The sequence below is a fragment of the Mustelus asterias genome, chromosome 17 (assembly GCF_964213995.1).
Source record: "Mustelus asterias chromosome 17, sMusAst1.hap1.1, whole genome shotgun sequence".
Classification (NCBI taxonomy): domain Eukaryota; kingdom Metazoa; phylum Chordata; class Chondrichthyes; order Carcharhiniformes; family Triakidae; genus Mustelus; species Mustelus asterias.
This window is the reverse complement of record NC_135817.1, coordinates 68,841,707-68,862,725: the sequence shown is the minus strand read 5'-3', so window position 1 is coordinate 68,862,725 and position 21,019 is coordinate 68,841,707. Positions and strand designations below refer to the sequence as shown.

Sequence of the window (21,019 nt, the reverse complement as noted above, 5' to 3'; positions counted from 1 at the left end):
ATGGCGTGAAGGGCAGGTAAGATCGCGCTCACAATGTGGGACTCATGTAGAGAGTTACAGAAATGCCTATCTCTCCATTTATTAGAATCTCCGATTACAACTCCATTTCTACACTTTGTTGTTCCTTGTCTGTTGGTGCCATGGTTTGGACCGGACTCCTTCAATGCATTCCTTCCTCGTTCGTAATCCTGAGATTTCAATTAGTTTTCTTCATTTAACTCAGGCGAGTCCTCATCGATGATGAGGGAGGTAGAGTTTATCGCACTCTCAGCAACATATATAGTGTTCTACTCTCCCCTGCTCTGGGAAAAGCCCCCTCCTGCAATACAGTAAATAGCCACATACAGCAGTTCCTCTAAACAGAATTTCTCCAGTTAGAATGGAATATTTGTACACAATAAAACAAAAAAACCTCATTTGGTTGCAACCATAATGAAAACGCCCACACTCGAATAATTCCAAAATTATTATTTGTTTTAAAAGTCAGCTGTCATCATTCTTTTTTAAAAATGCACACTAATTTAAGGCAATGACACAAACCTAAGAGTTCTGATGGTATGACTTAGATTTTAAATCACATTATGACTAAAACCTGATTGGAACAGGTCTAATACAGTATCTATCCCTTTTCAGATGGGCATACATATGAGAGAAACACATCTATTTCATTCTTTACAATGACTCGATCGGGGTGTAAGCTATGTGGCAGGTAATGTGCAATTGTCATCTCCCAGGCATCCACAAATGCCACGTTCATGCCTGTGAACATCTTTCTCATCACTGAATCAAGTTGGTAAGAGTACCAGTCACTGTTGTACAAACTGACATCTCCTGGAAGGGCCTGGACATTAGCAGTCTTCATCACCACCACTGTGTCCGGATTCCTGCCTAACAACTGTAGAATAGATCTCCGGATAATCTGTAGTCTTCGGATATAAACTTCGACTGGAAAAGTGCTGAAATGAGACCACAGGGTGATGGCTATAACTGTGCCCTTTCCTCCTTTAATTTCATCCAGTTCATTTGCAATGTAGTGCAGATCCTGGCTGGAGATAGTGTTGAATCGGATTGGTGGGCCATGAGGGTGATATTCTACCATGATGTTGTTTTCCAAGTCCACAGCAAGGTGAGGGCCAATATTTTTAGGATTGCCAAGATCGAAAAATTTGAGACCTAAAACAGAAAAGGGAACATGATTTAACTTGCGAAGGCACATTATTGCTGATGTTAACAGGGATGAAACTGGGAGAGTACATAATTTCAAACAACAGAACACTAGGGCGGCACAGTGGTTAGCACTGCTGCTTTACAGTGTTAGGGACCCGGGTTCAATTCCGGCCTCGGGTCACCATGTGGAGTTTGCACATTCTCTCCGTGTCTGCGTGAGTTTCCTCTGGGTGCTCCGGTTTCCTCCCACAGTCCAAAGATATGTGTGTTAGGTGCTAAATTGGTCACGCTAAATTGATCCTTAGTGTTAGGGGGACTACCTAGGGTAAATATGTGGGGTGCAGGACCTGGGTGGGATTGTTGTCAGTGCAGGCTTGATGGGACAATTGACCTCCTTCTATACTTTCGGGATTCCATGATAAAATGAAGTCACAGATTTACTAGTGTGCTAATGTAATAGAGATATAAATTGTACAGTGGAATCTAACAGCAGGCACAGACAAAATGATAAATAAGCATATATTTCCCATGACAAATTAGTTTGCTTCCATTTAGTTGGTCAATTATTTATGACTCTTACATGTTTCTTCACCGTAACATGAGTTTATAATTGAGGAGCAGGTAGACTGCTGACCTGATCCCAGTGCTCTGCCAATGCTGGTCTATCTGTTTTCAATGCAACAGGCAAGACCGGTGAGAGTTAATTGTATCAGATTTTCACTTCTTTCCTTTGAGAAATAATTCTATCCAACTGAGTTAGCGGAGGTTAGAAGCTCACTCTGTGGGATCAGGGGGAATACACTTGGTTGACCATCACCGTTAATCGGGTTACTTCAGAGTTTATTTGGAAATCTTGAATTAGAAGTTTAACGATGATCATGAAGCCATTGCCATTGTTCATAGAATCCCTTCAGTGCAGAATGAGGCTATTCAGCACATTGTGTCTGCACCAACTCACCAGAAGAGCAGTGCTACCTCAATAACCATACGTATTTACCCCGCTAATCCCCCTAACCTACACATCGTGGGGCACAAAGGCAATTTAGCATGGCCAGTCCACCTAACCCGCACATCTTTGGACTGTGGGAGGAAACCGGAGCACCCGGAGGAAATCCACGCAGACCCAGGGAGAACATGCAAACTCCACACGGACAGTCATCCAAGACTGAAATTGAACCTGGATCCCTGGAGCTGTGAGGCAGCACTGCTAACCACTGTGCCACCTCTGATTGCTGATAAAACCCATCCGGTTCTCTAATGTCCTTTAGGGAAGGAAATCTGCCATCGTCACTTATTCTGGCCTATATGTGACTCCAGATTCATTGCAATGTGGTTGACGCTTAAATGCCCTCGGAAATGGCCTACTCAGCCTATCAGTTGAAGGGCAATTCAGGATGGAGGATAAATGCGGGCCCAACCAGTGACGCTCACTTTCCATGAGAATAAACAAAAGATTTAGACAAAGCAAACTCAGGAATTCGAAAAGTTACTGATTTCACCTGAGAATTTTCAGTCTATATTAGTTGATCACCATAGACAAAATATTGGGCCAGATTCTCCGACCTCACCCATAGCTGGGATTTTCCAGTCCCACTGCAGTGAATGGAGATTTGACTGGCAGTGACGGCGGGGTGTGAATGGCCAGAGAATTCCAGCCATTGGCTTCTTCCTGCAACTGTCACCCTGCTTCTTTTCCCCGTCGTACTTTCCTCTCTGTTTATCTGCTTACCTTACTCTCCCTTTTTCTCTTTCTCTGTACTCTCCTCCTATACTTGTTTTGTCATTTCTTTTATTTTCCTGCAATTCTTCCCCTTCTATCTGGGATATCTTTCATAAATATAATTTTACTGATTTATACATCATAAGTTGAAACATCTTTAAAACGATGACCTGTTGTACTCTGTAGCTGAGTGCCACGTATCGATATGGACCAGAAGTAGCCACACTCGACGGGTTGATGGTCAACTGAACACTGCAATGAGATACATCACTGGAACCCTCAAGTTGACCCCAATTCCCTGGCTACCCATGCTGTCATACATTGCTACCGCCCTCCGCACACACCGCCCCCCCGCCCCAATCTGCCACAACGTAGCAACCCTCTGTGAAGCTCAATGAATCAAGGAAAATAAATGCCTCCCAATCCACCAGGACCTCAACATCCTTCACCTCCACTTGAAATTACACAAGCCCCTTTGGACCAATACACACAAACGCCGGCAATGCGATTTCAATCCTGAAGAAGCTTGGAAGTATTCATGGCTGAAAGATTCTCACGAGAAGTCACGAACAAGCATCTCGTGAAAGACCCAACGTAGACGATCCCTGATTTCGAGCTTCCATGAAGCTAACAGGTATCCCTAAACTGAATTTGCACAAACTATGGCAGATGTGGATACCTGATGCACAAATGGAAAATTGAAAACTCTCCTCTGTGCAACTGTGGTTACTCAGAACCAAGTTATGGAACACATAACTCATAAACCCATAACTCATAAATATGAAGGAGGTATTGGAGCAATATGCACCAGCACACCTGATGTAATATCCTGGCTTGACCATCTTGATGTAACATTTTAGTTGTTGCTCTATACCCAGCCATACAAAAGAAGCAGCAGCAACACCAACATGCCTAACACAATATGACGGATCAGATGTTGAACCGTGGATCAATCAGGAAGAGAGAAGGTTGGATGGGGAAAGGAGATCGTGGCTTCAGAGCTTATGCTGGGAGGAGAGAATCAGGGCCAGGATTTGGGACTGAGGTGAGAAGATCTTTCTATCACTATCAAAATGGATCAGAGCATTTTCCACAACTGCTTCGGACGTGCTGGACCCACTATACAACAGACAGGGAAAAGAAACTCGGGTCTGTTACCGGGAGGGAGGTTGAAACCTGGATCCTGGGACTGCGGCTGAGAAGCAATGGAAAGAGATACGGAGCAGTAAAGCTGTCAAGTGTGTTATTACAAACAAGTGAGATCTTTGGAAAAGGACTGAAACTTATTTTGAGAACTGAATTGATCATACTTCTCATGCCGCGCACACACCAATCACTCATCCCTAATACTCACGACTCAAGCCTAACATGGTGGCGTAGTGGTAAAATCACTGAACTACTAATCCAGAGACCTAGGGTCATCCCCTGGAGACCCAGGTTCAAATCCCACCATGGCAGATGGTGAAATTTGAATTCAATAAAAATCTGGAATTAAACATCTAATGATGACCATGAAACCATTGTAGGCTGTCGTAAAGGCTCATCTAGTTAACAAAGTCCTTTGGGTCAGAGATCTGCTGTTCCTACCTGGTCTGGCCTACATGTGGCTCCAGAGCCACAGCAATGTGGTTGATTGTTAAATGCCCTTTGAAATGGCTGAGTAAGCCATTCAGTTCAAAGGCAATTAGAGATTGGCAATAAATGCTGGCCCACCCAGTGACGCCCTCATCCCATTAATAAAAATAGTAACATTCAGAGCTTTGATTTCATTTGCCAATGATGCCAAGCCTCATACCCACATCTTGCTGCTTCCATGCCTCCAGTTATTTACCTGTGGCAGGTATATCATCTAGAAATGATGCCACACAGTGACATTCTTCCCTCTATGCCACGGGATCAATAATATGACATGCAGTAGAAGGGAGCAGAGTAGAATCAGCATTCCCTTAGCCCTACAGAAGAGGTGGTGCTCTACATCATGAGAGTGGCTGCAACTGAGTCTGAATGCATCCGGTATGGCAGAGAATACTGAGGATGTTGTTATGTCATTGCCTTATGCCCCTTCTCAACCTCCACATCATCCTCATCCAGCTATTTGGCATGAAATGCAAGCCACAGACAGTGTAACCATGGACCTCGTGTTTTCAACCCCATCTCACCCCACTCCTCATACCCCAAATCTTTCAGATACTCAAGAACTACTGCCTGTCCATCCACAGCAGTCTCTGAAGGAAAAGAGGGAATAACACTGACCCTCATGCATTGGAATGCAAGTTCCCCTCCAAGCCACTCACCATCCTGACTTGAGAATATATCGCTGTTCCTTCACTGTTGCTGGGTCAAATTCCCAGAACTCCCTCCCTAACATCACTGAGTGTGTACCTACATAACATGGAGTGCAGAAATTCAAGAAGGCAGCTCACCACCACATTATCAAGGGTAATTAGGGATGGATAATAAATGTTGGCGTAGCCAGCAATGCCCACATCTCTTGAATGAATACAAAAAAACAGTGTACCACCATTACTTGATCTGACACTTGCAGCCACTAGTACTGATACTGGCACTGTGAACTTTAGAGGCTATTATAGAATCCGGACCAGCACATGGTGAGTCAGTGGACATGGGAAGGCTGCAGCCACAAGGAGAAAGGATAGTTCACGTGCCAACTCACCGGGAGCGAGGTTACAGAGAAGGTCTGCTCTGGGGAACTCAGGTGAGGCTGCATACATGAGAGTGTCGATGAGGATGAATACAACAGACCTCCCAGATTGGCTCCCTCCACCAGGAACATAGGAGTAAATTATTTTGCTCCTTGAGTCTATTCCGCTACTCAATGAGACCATGGCCGATCTGTGATTGAACCCCATAAACCTGCCTTTGTCCCATATCCCTTAATACCTTTTGTTAACAAAAATCCTTCAGAGTTTTAAAATTAACAATTGATCTAGCATCAATCGCTGTTTCAAGAAGTTCAAACATCTATCGGGCGGCACGGTAGCACAGTGGTTAGCACTGCTGCTTCACAGCTCCATGGACCTGCGTTCGATTCCCGACTTGGGTCACTGTCTGTGTGGAGTTTGCACATTCTCCTCGTGTCTGCATGGGTTTCCTCGGGGTGCTCTGGTTTCCTCCCACAGTCCAAAGATGTGCGGGTTAGGTTGATTGGCCATGCTAATAAAATTGCCCCTTAGTGTCCTGAGATGCGTAGGTTAGAGGGTAAAATATGTAGGGATATGGGGGTAGGGCCAGGGTGGGATTGTGGTCGGTGCAGACTCGATGAGCCGTTTGGCCTCTTTCTGTACTGTAGGGTTTCTATGATTCTATCAAGCTTTGCCTGAAGAGTTTCCTAATTTCACGCAAAGAGATTTGTGCTAATTGTGTAATTGTAAGGAGATGGTGAGCATTAACTGGGAATTCACTTGTGCCCTTAATATGAGACAAAAACTCAAACTGTGGTCATGGGTTTAAAACTATGTATAAAATGTGTGGGTCTTGTAAATAAATGCTTGAGGAAAAAAATGTATATATTTTGGATCCAGTTTTATAGTCCACCAACTGGTTTTTCTGAAGTAGAACATGGTGGCAGCGGCTGGTTGGAAACTAAGAAAAAAAAATTCAGACAGAAAACGAGAATTCTAATTGCCATTGTGGAAATTGTTAGAAAGCAAGTGTAAATTGTCAGATTATGGTTACCCTCTGATGTTCTCTGAACCTGAACCACATGACCACTGGAAGAATGAAGTGGTCATGTGGTCCTATCAAAGATTTTGGCCTTGTTACCATCTATAGAATCATAGAATCTCTACAGTGCAGGAGGCCATTCAGCCCATCAAGCCTGCACTGACAACAATCACATCCAGGCCCCATCCCCGTAACTCCATGTATTTACCTTTCTAATCCCCTGACACCAAGGGGCAATTTAGCATGGCCAATCAACCTAACTTGCACATCTTTGGAGTGTGGGATGAAACTGGAGCACCCGGAGGAAACTCCACACAGTCACCCAAGGCCGGAATTGAACCTGGGTCTCCGGTGCTGAGAGGCAGCAGTGCTAACCACTGTGCCACCATGCCATCCAAATGAGGAGTAAAATCAGAACGAACATATTTTGGATAACAAAGACGGTTTGCACCTTCTACTTGAGTGCTTGAATGAATTGTACAAGAAAGGTGATCTGGTAAATGCTTATGAAACACGGTCAGATGTTGATAAGTAGCAGGATAAAGATGGTCATTCCATTGAAGAATATATCATGGACTGTAAAAGATTGTATAAAAGATTGACAAGCCTCCATTTGGGGATCCCTGGATCAGAACTATCATTTACATTGCTGCATTGTGCTAAGATATCTCATACAGATAGCCGACTGGTTGTAACTGGTGTTCGGTTCTCAGAGAGGGAGACCCTTTTGGATCATCTGTCTGCTGCCTTGAAAAGAAATCCTGGGGAAACAGCTATTTCCTTCAGCCTTCATGGAAAAAAATGGGATGTTCCACAGCGACATAAAGAATAAAGGACTCGATGTTTGCCAGATTTTGAAAAGGTTCAGATACTGGATACAGAAGGATTAAAAGCAGACAGATTGAGGAAGAAAGTAACTTTAACAGACCTGTGGAAGACAGAATTGGAATAGCAATGATAGGCAATTGAATCCCTGGAATCACCAAGGAATAGTTAATAGAAGCTTCAAAGTATCATTATGTGGTGAACTACGCAAAGCTGAGAGGCAGAGTCCTGGAAAAGACATAACAAGGAGGATTTGGAGGAAGAGGATGAAAGTAATAATGCATCCAAAAAAATTATGCTGGTCACAAGGCGTTTTAGTCCTGTGATTAAGGTATTAGTTGCAGACTCCTTTAACTCTGCAATAGTAGACAGTGCTTACACTTCAACAGATTGATCCACTTGATCCACCAAGTAGTGGGGATCAATGCAAGGTTAACAAATATAAAAGTGTTATTTGTTTTCAGCTTGGTAATAACACACTGAGTTGCAATTCCATATTCATAGGCTTATTCCAGCTATTTCACAAGCACTGATGTTGTCTCTAATGAACCATTTATGCAGTTTGAGTAAGGTTCCATAAAATAAGCACAAATAAAACTTGACATGGAGCCTAATAAAGTAATTATTTCGGGAAAGTCAGATAATCGGAGTTCACCCAGTCAAGACATGATTGTTTCACCTTAACAAAAATTGATATTTCACATCTGAGTGTTGCAGAAGTAAAAATAGTAGCAGGTGATAAGAATTATAGAAGAAAAATAGAGAGAAAAAATTGTCTTAAAGTTACAAAAGTAATTTGCTCACCCTACTTGTCAAAGGTTAAACATCCTGTTAAGAGATGCCGGTGGCAGATGAAGAGTTAAAGAGCGTACAAGACCAATAGAAAAGGTTAGAGCAAAGTCTGCAATCTCTAAGAAGTACTGGCGTGTTCCCCACCACATCTTATTGTAAGTCTTCAAATGGCTTTGATTTTACCAGATATAAGGCATGGGATAAAAACAAAATTATTTTCGTTCTACTTTTTGTAGACCAGGCGATCAGATTTTGTCTTTACACGATAATACATATTAAGAGTAAGAGGTTATAATGCAAAAAATAATGGAGGAGTGTATCAAGACCAGACTTCAAGTTTTTGACTGATAATGGAGGAGAATTTGCCACGGCTGAGTTCAGGTACTTTTAATACCACAGTCAAAACTCCTTGCAGCAACGCGAAAGGAAACAGACAGCGATCGATGAAATGATGCATAAAACTTTAGTTTATCAACCAAACTGCAAGTTTATAGCTGCCCAGGCATGGATAGCTCATGGAAGGAATTCACTCCAGATGGTTGATGGATATGGCTTTCATCAGTCTATGGGCAAAATCCTAAATTGCTTTCTGTGCTTCTTCTGTAGTAACACTCCTGTTACTACAGAAGATACAACAATTAGTATTATTTTTACTCCACATGAATTCACGGGGACTCCCCCTATTATCAGGAACATTCTTTCTGAATCTACCCTGTCTAATCCTGTTGGCATTTTACATGTTTCTATGAGATCCCCTCTCACTCTTCTAAACTCCACTGAATATAATCCTAAATGAGTTAGTCTCACCTCATATGACAGTCCATCTCAGAATTAGCCTGGTAAGGACACTAAAACTGCACACAATACTCTAGTTGTGGCCTCACCAAAGCCCTGTACGATTGCAGTAAAACATCCCTATTCCTATATTCAAGTCTTCTCACGATGAAGGCCAACATACTATTTGCCTTCTTTACTGCCTGCTGCATCTGTGCGCTTATTTTCAGCGACTGATGTCCAAGGACACCAAGGTCTCACTGAGTATCCACTTCTCTCAATTTGCACCCGTTCAAATAATAATCTGCCTTCCTATTTTTTCTACCGAAGTGGATAACCTCACATTTATCCATATTATACTGCATTTGCCATGCATATGCCTGCTCACTCAGCTTGTCCAAATCACACTGAAGCATCTCTGCATCCGCCTCACAGCTCACCCTCCCACTCAACTTCCTGTCTGCTAAAAAGCTTTCTATCCATCTCAAGACAGTACCGAAATCCCATACACTTTAACTTTACCTAGTAATCTGTCATGTGAGACCTTGTTGAAAACCTTCTGAAAGTCTAAATAAACCAAATCCACTGGTTCTCCCTGGTCAACTCTACCAGTTACATCCTTAAACAATTCCCTCAGATTTGTCAAGCGTAATGTCCCTTTCGTAAATCTATGCTGACTTTGTCTGATTATGCCACTGCTTTCAAAATGCTGAGTTATAAAATCCTTGGTAATGGACTCTCGCAACTTCCCGACGACTGACGTTAAGCTCACTGATCTATAGTTCCCTCTTTTCCCCCTACCTCCCTTTTTGAATAGTGGGCTTACATTAGCTACCCTCCAATCTGCAGAAACCAGTCCAGGGTCTGAAGAATTTTGGAAAATGACCACCAACAGATCGACTATTTGTAGAGCCACTTCCTTAAGTACTCTGGGATGAAGATTATCATTCCCCTGAAGATTTATCTGCTTTCCATTCCATTAATTTCCCAAAAATAATTTCTCTATCAATACTGATTCCTTTCAGCTCCTTGCTAATACCTGCGTTTCCCAGCACTTCCAGTCCATTATTCATGCCTTTCTTTGTGAAGACAGAAGCAAAGTACAAATTACATCCTCAGCCATTTTTTTGTTTCCCGTTATGAATTCCATTTCTGACTGCAAGTTACTCATGATGTGGGACATCCATGACAGAGCTATCATCACCAAAGGCCACCTGCCCAGAGTGAGCATTGGGGTGCCACATAATCCAGAGAGGTCTAGTGTGACAACTATGGAACATACAGGAAAAAGGTGATAAAGATGTTCAAATGGTTGAAAAAGTGAATTTGAAAATTGTTTTAGCTCTTTTGGCCACATATTACAGTTAAAGTTTATTTATTAGTCACAATTAAGGCTTACAGTAACACTGCAATGACGTTACTGTGAAATTCCCCTAGTCGCCGCAGTCCGGCGCCTGTTCGGGCCAATGCACCTAACCAGCACGTCTTTCAGAATGTGGGAGCACCCAGAGGAAACTCACGTAGACACGGGGAGAACGTGCAGACTACACACAGACAGTGACCCAAGCTGGGAATCGAACCCAGGTCCCTGGCGCGCTGTGAGGCCGCAGTGCTAACCACTGTGCTACCGTTCACGTGACTGTACATCAATCGACATAAAAGCTGGACAATAACTTTCAAGGAGAAGTATTTCTGAAACCATCCAAAGATATATTAAGGGGTGCTACATCAGAATTTGAGAAATTAGTTATTCATACAGTAGAATTTAAAAGTAGGAATCAAGCTCGTGGTGCGTATAAGTTCCTAGCTTCAACCATTTAGCAGAGCAAGACTGAAAACACTTTAAAATCAGCAATTCTATGTAGCAAGCGTTACGCTCGTCCCAATTAATTATACTAGGTCTTCGCAGCAAGATAATGGGTGGGACTTTTCAGTCGTGCTCGCTGCTGGGATCATCTGGTCCTGGTGAAAGTCAATGGACTTTTGGCAAGGCCGCCACATCTCCCGCAGTGGATTTCACCACGACAGGGCTGGATAATCCCTGCCATTGTTAAATCTATTGGAGAGCCGGACAATAGCAAAGCTTGACTGGTCAGTTGAACTAGTTGGACACTCAAGACTAGACCACGTGTTAGTTTTGACGTGCTGAAGTTAAGTACTACAATGAAAATCCTAAAGTCGAGAATGTTGAAAGGGAACAAAAAAATGTAATTAAAGCTGGACAAATGTGTATCTAAGTTTCCATCCTTGGATGACCCAAGGAACATCATTTTTAGCAATGTTGTACGTGCTTAATCTTCCTGATCAGTTTCCTAGTGCAGCTGTTTTCATAATGTTTCTTATGGGGTAGTGTGAAAAATATTGTCTTTTAGATTGGGAAATTAAGAAAACAAAATGGGTTGTTTGAAGTAATTTGGCTGCTGGAACAGGGGGCACGATTTTACAGCTTCGCTTGAGCAAGACTGGAAATTTCCACCAGAGGTCAACAGACATTCCCATTATCTGCCCCTCGCTCACTCCGATTCCGTGGCTGGCGAGGCGGTAGAATTCCGGCAGTTGGCTCTTAGAGCTTTTCACTGTACACTAATACATGTGACAATAATAAATCAAATCAAAATCAAATATGGGATTCTATTTGTCAAAAACCTTAAGTGAGATTCTATACAATGGGCGTACCGAAGATAGTCTACCCACTCAATGTTACACAGATATTCCTTCATTCTAGGATATATTGGCTCTCTGAAAAGAGTAAGGGAGATAAGGTTAGTTATTGACTCTTCTGGCTTGAAACAGATGCTGGAGAATAAGGAAATCTCCAAAACTAAGTGGGTGGATGCAAGTCATCGGTCGATTGTTTTACAAAATATTGTATGTCCGAAGAAATTGTTAGGGATCTTACACAAGGGGCATCGCACAATGTAATTCTTCATGCAGAATGTGAAGGTTTCGGATACCATTTCCTTTGAATTTTAGTTATACATATAAACTCATTTTTATTTTGAGAAAACGGATTATGTTGATTGTATATTAACTATGTTTGATGCAGGTGGTGGGCATTAACTGGGGATTCATCTATGCCCCTAGGAACAGGCACACACTGAAACTGTGCTTGCTGGGTTAGGAGGTGTATGCTTGTAATATGTAACTTTGTAAATAAATGTTTATAAAAGTATACACAGATTGGTTCCAGTTCTATCCTTCAACACTTGGCTTTGTGGACTAGCCGGACTCCAATTTTTTGACTATGGTGCCCAGTCTTGGACTCTTCAACTAGCGGAAATAGTTTATATCTACCTTATCTATTCCCCTTAATATCACAAAAACTTTGATCGAATCACCCCTTAATCATTTAAATTCCAGGGAACACAACTCTAGTTTGTTTAATAAAAACAGAAAATGCTGGAGAAACTCATCGGGTCTGACAGCATCTGGATAAGGGTCTAGACTCAATGTTGGCAAAATCAGTATTTTGCCTTTATCTAGTTTTTTAAATCTTTCCTCATAGCTTAAACCTTGAAGGACAGGTATAATTCCAGTAAATCTACATTTCATTCCCTCCAAGGCCAATATATCCTTCTTAAGGGTTGCCAGAGTTGCTCAGAATACTCTAGGTATGGACTAGTGCTTTGTACAGCTGAAGCATTGCGCCTCCTTGTATTAAGGCTCTTTCGACCTCCACTGAATATAGCCTTTCGCCATTTAGAAAGCATCCTGTTCTATCCCTTTTCAAATGAGAATTCACATTTGCTTACACCAAAATCCACTTGCAGCAGTTTTACCATTGTCAATGAGCAAGGAAGAGTCTGGCTTCAATGTGCCAGAAGTATCACGTTGATCTTGGAGCCCATCCTTTCCTGCACGGAATTGTTGGCCACCTTCATGAAAGCACTTACAAAACCCAGCGGTGGTGTAGCGCCTGGTGACTGCTGTCTCAGTTTCCACTGGAGCACAGGCAGAAGCTACCCAACATCTCAGCACTGCAGTGGAGATGCTGCCATCATGGCTCAAGTCATTATATGCCCACTGTCTTCACATGGCTGGGTGGCCATGATGAGTTATCAGCCAGATGCCTCCGAGCAGCCACTAAGTTCTTCTGGGGTGGGGGGGGTGGGGCTGCAAGGATAGCGAGCGATCACCAACATATTGCTTTTGTGGATGGTCGGCACATTAGAATGGCAGCCTTTGTGATTCCTGTACCTCGCCCTGTTGATGAATGGGGTCTGCAGAGCCAATAGCATGCAGTCAGTCATTCCATGCAGCTCAGGGAATCCCAGTATCCTAGTAATGACTGCTCATTCTACCTCCCCCTGCTGAGAAAACACAAGGCGAGATCACCTCATTTTGTATATGAGACCTGCGTCACTTCCCAGATGTAAATACGGATGGCACAATGGCTGATAATTGCTATGTCATTTGCTCCATTCTGGAATGATTTCTTCGTATAGAGGATTAAGGCGACAATGATCTCTACAGTCTCTGGCAGGACTGTCCCTGCTGTGAGGCTACAGGTTTTGAACGAGATGGTACAGTTAAATCTTAGTTGGCCCAGGCATTGTCCCTGGATGAGACAGAGGTTTCAGAAGTGCTCTCTGAAAATCCTGTCCAGGTCCAGCCTGTTGAGTTGTGGGGTCGGAGCCTAGACAAGTGTTTTGGGGATTGTCTATTCTCCCAAAGTATGCTGTTTAGCGTCTCCAGTTTCTTAAATCCATTAGGTTTTATTTACAGCAAGTATTTACACATTCGGACATCTACATGACATTGGAGTTTCTCCTCCTTCCAGAACTCTCTTACTTCTCAGTCATCAGCAGTATGTATGCTTCTGATATTAACTCTTTCCTCTACACGGCACTGCTGGTATTTGCTATCCTGAGCCAGGACAGGACCCATGGCTCCCCCAGTCTGGCCCACCTCAGGCTTCCAACACGAATCATATTCCACAATGCAGGTCAAGGACACGAAAATAAGGCCATGGGATCCGAGGCAAAGTGGCACACCGGATCCAAAATTGGTGGAGCGGCAGGAAGCAGAGGTGAAGGTAGAGGGATGTTTCTGTTTTCAATCTCACCTGAAGAAGGGGCTAAGAGCTCCGAAAGCTTGTGTGGCTTTTGCTACCAAATAAACCTGTTGGACTTTAACCTGGTGTTGTTAAACTTCTTACTGTGTTTACCCCAGTCCAACGCCGGCATCTCCACTTCAATGGGGTTCCGCAGGGCTTGGTGCTGGGGCCCTTGCTATTAGTGACGTACACTAATGATTTGGACTTAAATGATCAAGAAGGTCGCAGATGACATGGAAATTGCTAGTGTGGTAAATAGTGAGGAGGATAGCTGGAGACTGCAGGAGGATATCTATGGATGGTCAGGTGGGCAGAGCAGTGGCACATGGAATTCAACCTGGAAATGGCACTTGGGGAGGGCTAACAAGGCAAAGGAGAGTCGGACCCTGGAAAGTACTGAAAATCAGAGGGAGCCCTTGGAGTGCATATCCACAGATCCCTGAACATAGAACATAGAAAATAGAACATTACAGCGCAGTACAGGCCCTTCGGCCCTCGATGTCGTGCCGACCTGTAAAACCAATCTAAAGCCCATCTAATCTACACTATTCCAATATCATCCATATGTTTATCCAATGACCATTTAAATGCCCTTAATGTTGGCGAGTCCACTACTGTTGCAGGCAGGGCATTCGTCGCCCTTACTACTCTCCGAGTAAAGAACCTACCTCTGACATCTGTCCTATATCTCACCCCTCAATTTAAAGCTATGTCCCCTCGTGCTCGCCATCACCATGCTATCTAATCCTCTGATCATCTTGTATGCCTCTATTAAGTCACCTCTTAACCTTCCTCTCTCTAACGAAAACAGCCTCAAGTCCTTCAGCCGTTCCTCATAAGACCTTCCCACCATACCAGGCAACATCCTGGTAAATCTCCTCTGCACCCTTTCCAATGCTTCCACATACTTCCTATAATGCGGCGATTAGAACTGTACGCAATACTCCAAGTGCGGCCGCACCAGAGTTTTGTACAGCTGCAACATGACCTCATGGCTCCGAAACTCAATCCCTCTACCAATAAAAGCTAACACACCGTACGCCTTCTTAACAACCCTATCAACCTGGGTGCCAACTTTCAGGGATCTATGCACATGGACACCGAGATCTCTCTGCTCATCCACACACCAAGTATCTTACCATTAGCCCAGTACTCTGTATTCATGTTACTCCTTCCAAAGTGAATCACCTCACACTTTTCCGCATTAAACTCCATTTGCCACCTCTCAGCCCAGCTCTGCTGCTTATCTATGTTCGTCTGTAACCTGCAACATCCTTCCGCACTGTCCACAACTCCACCGACTTTAGTGTCATCCGCAAATTTACTAACCCATCCTTCTCCGCCCTCATCCAGGTCATTTATAAAAATGACAAACAGCACTGGCCCCAAAACAGATCCTTGCGGTACACCACTAGTAACTGAACTCCAGGATGAACATTACAGCTAGCCAATTTCTGATCCAAACCGCTAAATCACTCTCAATCCCATGCATCCGTATTTTCTGCAACAGCTTACTGTGGGGAACCTTATCAAACGCTTTACTGAAATCCATTTACACCACATCAACTGCTTTACCCTCATCCACCTCTTTGGTCACCTTCTCAAAGAACTCAATCAGGTTTGTGAGGCATGACCTACCCTTCACAAAACCGTGTTGACTATCCCTAATCAAATTATTCCTTTCTAGATGCTTATAAATCCTATCTCTTATAATCCTTTCAAAAACTTTGCCCACAACAGAAGTAAGGCTCACTGGTCTATAATTACCAGGATTGTCTCTACTCCCCTTCTTGAACAAGGGGACAACATTTGCTATCCTCCAGTCTTCTGGTACTATTCCTACAGACAATGACGACATAAGGATCAAAGCCAAAGGCTCTGCAAACTCCTCCCTAGCCTCCCAGAGAATCCTAGGATAAATCCCATCCGGCCCAGGGGACTTATCTATTTTCACACTTTCCAGAATTGCTAACACCTTCTCCTTATAAACCTCAATCCCGTCTAGTCCAATAGCCTATATCTCAGTATTCTCCTTGACAACATTGTCTTTTTCCTGTGTGAATACAGATGAAAAATATTCATTTAGCGCCTCTCCTATCTCTTCAGACTCCACGCACAACTTCCCACTACTGTCCTTGACTGGCCCTAATCTTACCCACATCATTCTTTTATTCCTGACATACCTATAGAAAGCTTTAGGGTTTTCCTTGATCCTGCCTGCCAAAGACTTCTCATGTCCCCTCCTGGCTCTTCTTAGCTCTCTGTTTAGGTCCTTCCTGGCTAACTTGTAATTCTCAAGCACCCTAACTGAGCCTTCACGTCTCATCTTTACATAAGTCTCCTTCTTCCTCTTCACAAGAGATTCAACTTCTTTAGTAAACCACAGTTCCCTAGCTTGATCACTTCCTCCCTGCCTGACAGGTACATACTTATCAAGGACACGCAGTAGCTGTTCCTTGAACAAGCTCCACATTTCAATTGTGCCCATCCCCTGTAGTTTCCTTCCCCATCCTATGCATCCTAAATCTCGCCTAATCGCATCATAATTTCCTTTCCCCCAGCTATAACTCTTGCCCTGCGGTATATACCTATCCTTTTCCATCGCTAAAGTAAACCTAACCGAATTGTGGTCACTGTCACCAAAGTGCTCACCTACCTCCAAATCTAACACCTGGCCTAGTTCATTACCCAGTACCAAATCCAATGTGGCCTCGCCTCTTGTTGGCCTATCTACATACTGTGTCAGGAAACCCTCCTGCACACATTGGACAAAAACTGACCCCTCTAAAGTACTCGAACTATAGCATTTCCAGTCAATATTTGTAAAGTCAAAGTCCCCCATAACAACTACCCTGTTACTTTCGCTCCTATCCAGAATCATCTTTGCAATCCTTTCCTCTACATATCTGGAACTTTTCGGAGGCCTATAGAAAACTCCCAACAGGGTGACCTCTCCTTTCCTGTTTCTAACCTCAGCCCATACTACCTCAGTAGACGAGTCCTCATCAAATGTCCTTTCTGCCACCGTAATACTGTCCTTGACTAACAATGCCACACCTCCCCCTCTTTTACCAACTTCCCTGATCTTATGAAAATACCTAAACCCCGGAACCTGTAACAACCATTCCTGTCCCTGCTCTATCCATGTCTCCGAAATGGCCACAACATCGAAGTCCCAGGTACCAACCCATGCTGCAAGTTCACCCACCTTATTCCAGATGCTCCTGGCATTGAAGTAGACACACTTCAAACCATCTTCCTGCCTGCCGGTACTCTCCTGCGAACTTGAAACCTTATTCATGACCTCACTACTCTCAACCTCCTGTACACTGGAGCTACAATTCAGGTTCCCATCCCCCTGCTGAATTAGTTTAAACCCTCCCGAAGAGCATTAACAAATTTCCCCCCCCAGGATATTGGTACTGCTCTGGTTCAGGTGTAGACCATCCCGTTTGTAGAGGTCCCACCTACCCCAGAATGAGCCCCAATTATCCAGGTAGCTGAATCTCTCCCTCCTGCACTATCCCTGGAGCCACCTGTTCAACTGCTCTCTCTCCCTATTCCCCTCCTCACTATTACGGGTAACAAACCAGAGATAACAATTCTGTTTGTTCTAGCTCTAAGCTTCCACCCTAACTCCCTGAATTTCTGCCTTACATCCCCATCCCTTTTCCCACCTATGTCTTGGGTGCCTATGTGGACCACGACTTGGGGCTGGTCCCCCTCCCCCTTAAGGATCCCGAAAACACGATGAAGGTGGCAGGTCAGGTAGATAAGGTGGTTAGGAAAGCATATGGGATACTTGCTATTTTTAGCTGAGGCACAAAATACAAGAGCAGGGAGGTTTTACAGTAAATGTGTAAAATGCTGGTTAGGCCACAACTGAAGTGCTACATGCAGTTCTGGTCTCCACATTATAGGAAGGATGTGAATGCAGTGGAGAAGGTGCAGAGGAGATTTATCAGGATGCTACATGGACTGAAGAGGCTGAGCCGTAAGGGAAGATTGGATAGGTTGGAGGGTGTTCCTTGGAGCAGTGAAGGTTGAGAGGTGACCTGTTGGAGGTGTATAAGATTATGAGGGGCATAAATAGGGTGGATAGGAAAGTAGTTTTTCCATTAGTAGAGGGGTCAATAACCAGGGGGCATAGATTTAAAGTAAAAGATAAAAGACTGAGGGGAGTTGAAGAGAAACTTTTTCACTCAGAGGATGGTGAGAGACTGGGACTCACTGCCTGAAAGGGTGGTTGAGTCAGAAACTCTCGTAACATTTAAGAAGTATTTCGACATTCACTTGCACTACCGTAACCTCCAGGGCTATGGGCCAAGCGCTGGAAAATGGGATTAGTGTTGTAAGATCTTTGTTGACCAGCATATCTAACAATAGGCTGAATGGCCTCCTTCTGTGTTGTAAACATCTATGAATCTGGGTCTTCACTACTGATGGAGGCATCAAAAGCTACAAAACATTCTGGATATACAAAAACGGAAGAACTGAATGTTATCAGCCTGTATCGGTCCTGTCTCTGAATGTGCCCCCACTCTTACCCCCTCCCTGCTGACCTTCCAATCTGTGGGGGTTCTGGATACAGACCTTGGCTGGAATTCCCATCTCCTGCTTCATTAGCCAATCACTTTGCTGTGATAGGCACAGACCCGTAAGATCATTAAAAACTGATCCAGATTGCAGGGGATTGGGGAGAGAGTACAAGACTGGATTGAGGATTGGCTAACTGACAGAAAGCAGAGGGTCGGGATAAATGGGTCCTTCTCTGGCTGGCAAAATGTAACTAGCGGGGTGCCGCAGAGGTCAGTCCTCGGACCTCAACTGTTTACAATCTATATAAATGATCTGAAAGCAAGGACAGAGTGTAACATAGCAAAAATTGCAGATGATACTGAAATAGGTGGGAAAGCAGGGAGTGAAAGGGATATAAACATTTTATAGACAGATATAGACAGGCTAGGAGAATGGGTCAAAATTTGGCAGATAGAGTTTAATGTGGATAAGTGTCCATTTTGGCAGAAAAATAGGAAGGCAATTTACCTAAATGGAAAGCAGATTCAAAATGTGTCCGGGCAGAGGGATCTGGGTGTCTGTGTTCATGAATCGCAAAAAGTCAGTGTGCAGGTGCAGCATGTGATAAAAAGGCAAATGGGATGTTGGCATTTATTGCAAAAGGACTGGAGTATGTGAGTTGTTCCAATTGTATAGGGTGTTGGAGAGACCACATCTGGAGTATTGTGTCCAGTTTTGGTCTCCTTATTTGAGGAAGGATGTGGTGGCATTGGAGGCAGTTCAGAGGAAGTTCACCAGACTGATTCTGGAGTTGAAGGGGTTGACGCATGAGGAGATATTAAACAGTTTGGGCTTGTACTCGTTGGAGTTCAGAAAGATGAGGGGGGATCTGATCAAGGTATATAAAATTTTTAAAGGAAATAATAAAGTAAATGTAGACTAAATGTTTCCTCTTATGGGGCAATTTCGAACAAGAGGTCACAGGTATAGGTTAAGAGGTGGTAGATTTAAAACTGAGATGAGGAGGAACTACTTCTCGCAGAGGGTGGTGAATCTGTGGAACTCGCTGCCCCATCGCGCGGTGGAGTCTGAATCATTGAATGATTTCAAGGAGGAGATAAAAATTGATCAAAAATTGATGACAGGAAGGCTATGAGAACCTAGAAACTATCATTATCACGAAAGAGGTAGTGTTGGGCAAGTTAATGGGGCTAAAGGTAGACAAGTCTCCTGGTCCTGATGAAATGCATCCCAGGATCCTAAAAGAGATGGCGGGAGAAATAGCAAATGCACTAGTGGTAATTTACCAAAATTCGCTGGATTCTGGGGTGGTTCCCGCAGATTGGAAAACAGCAAATGTGACGCCACTGTTTAAAGGAGGAGGTAGACAAAAGGCAGGTAACTATAGGCCAGTTAGCTTAACTTCTGTAGTAGGGAAAATGCTTGAATCTATCATCAAGGAAGAAATAGCAAGACATCTGGATATAAATTGTCCCATTGGTAAGATGCAGCATGGGTTCATGAAGGGCAGGTCATGTTTGACTAATTTGGTGGAATTCTTTGAGAACATTACATGTGCAGTGGACAGTGGGGAACCTGTGGATGTGGTGTATCTGGATTTCCAGAAGGCATTTGACAAGGTGCCGCACCAAAGACTGCTACGTAAGATAAAGGTGCACAGTGTTACGGGTAATGTATTAGCATGGATAGAGGATTGGTTAACTAACAGAAAGCAAAGAGTGGAGGTCAATGGGTGTTTTTCTGGTTGGCGATCAGTGACTAGTGGTGTGCCTTAGGGATCGATTTACATAGATGATTTGGAGTTGGGCACCAAGTGTAGTGTGTCAAAATTCGCAGATGACACTAAGATGGGTGGCAGAGCAAAGTGTGCAGAGGATGCTGAAAGTCTGCAAAGGGATATAGATAGTCTAAGTGAGTGGGTGAGGGTCTGGCAGATGGAGTACAATGTTGGTAAATGTGAGGTCATCCATTTTGATAGGAATAACAGCAAAATGGACTATTATTTAAATGGTAAAAAATTGCAGCATGCTGCTGTGCAGAGGGACCTGGGTGTCCTTGGGCAGGAATCTCAAGGAGTTGGTTTGCAGGTGTAGCACGTAATTAAGAAGGCAAATGGAATTTTGTCCTTCATTGCTAGAGGGATGGAGTTTAAAAACAGCGAGATTATGTTGCAGCTGTATACGGTGCTGGTGAGGCCACATCTGGAGTACTGTGTACAGTTTTGGTCTCCTTACTTGAGAAAGGATATACTGGCACTGGAGGGCGTGCAGAGGAGATTCACTAGGTTGATTCCAGAGTTGAGAGGGTTGGCTTATGAGGAAAGACTGAGTAGACTGGGGCTATACTCATTGGAATTCAGAAGAATGAGGGGAGATCTTATAGAAACATATAAGATTATGAAGGGAATAGATAAGATAGAAGTAGGGAAGTTGTTTCCACTGGCGGGTGAAACTAGAACTAGG

General features: G+C 43.6%; 1 protein-coding gene across 4 annotated transcripts in view; it reads right to left on the bottom strand.

Moving 5' to 3' along the window:
- Positions 1-450: 450 nt before the first annotated feature.
- The window catches only part of LOC144506590 (NXPE family member 3-like), a 74,269-nt gene continuing 53,700 nt past the window's right edge, over positions 451-21,019 (bottom strand). For all 4 annotated transcript variants that reach the window (XM_078232916.1, XM_078232919.1, XM_078232918.1 and 1 more), the window contains one exon: positions 451-1,173. In XM_078232916.1, the coding sequence (XP_078089042.1) occupies positions 620-1,173 (554 nt within the window). In that variant the 3' untranslated portion in view covers positions 451-619. The remainder of the gene's footprint in view (positions 1,174-21,019) is intronic.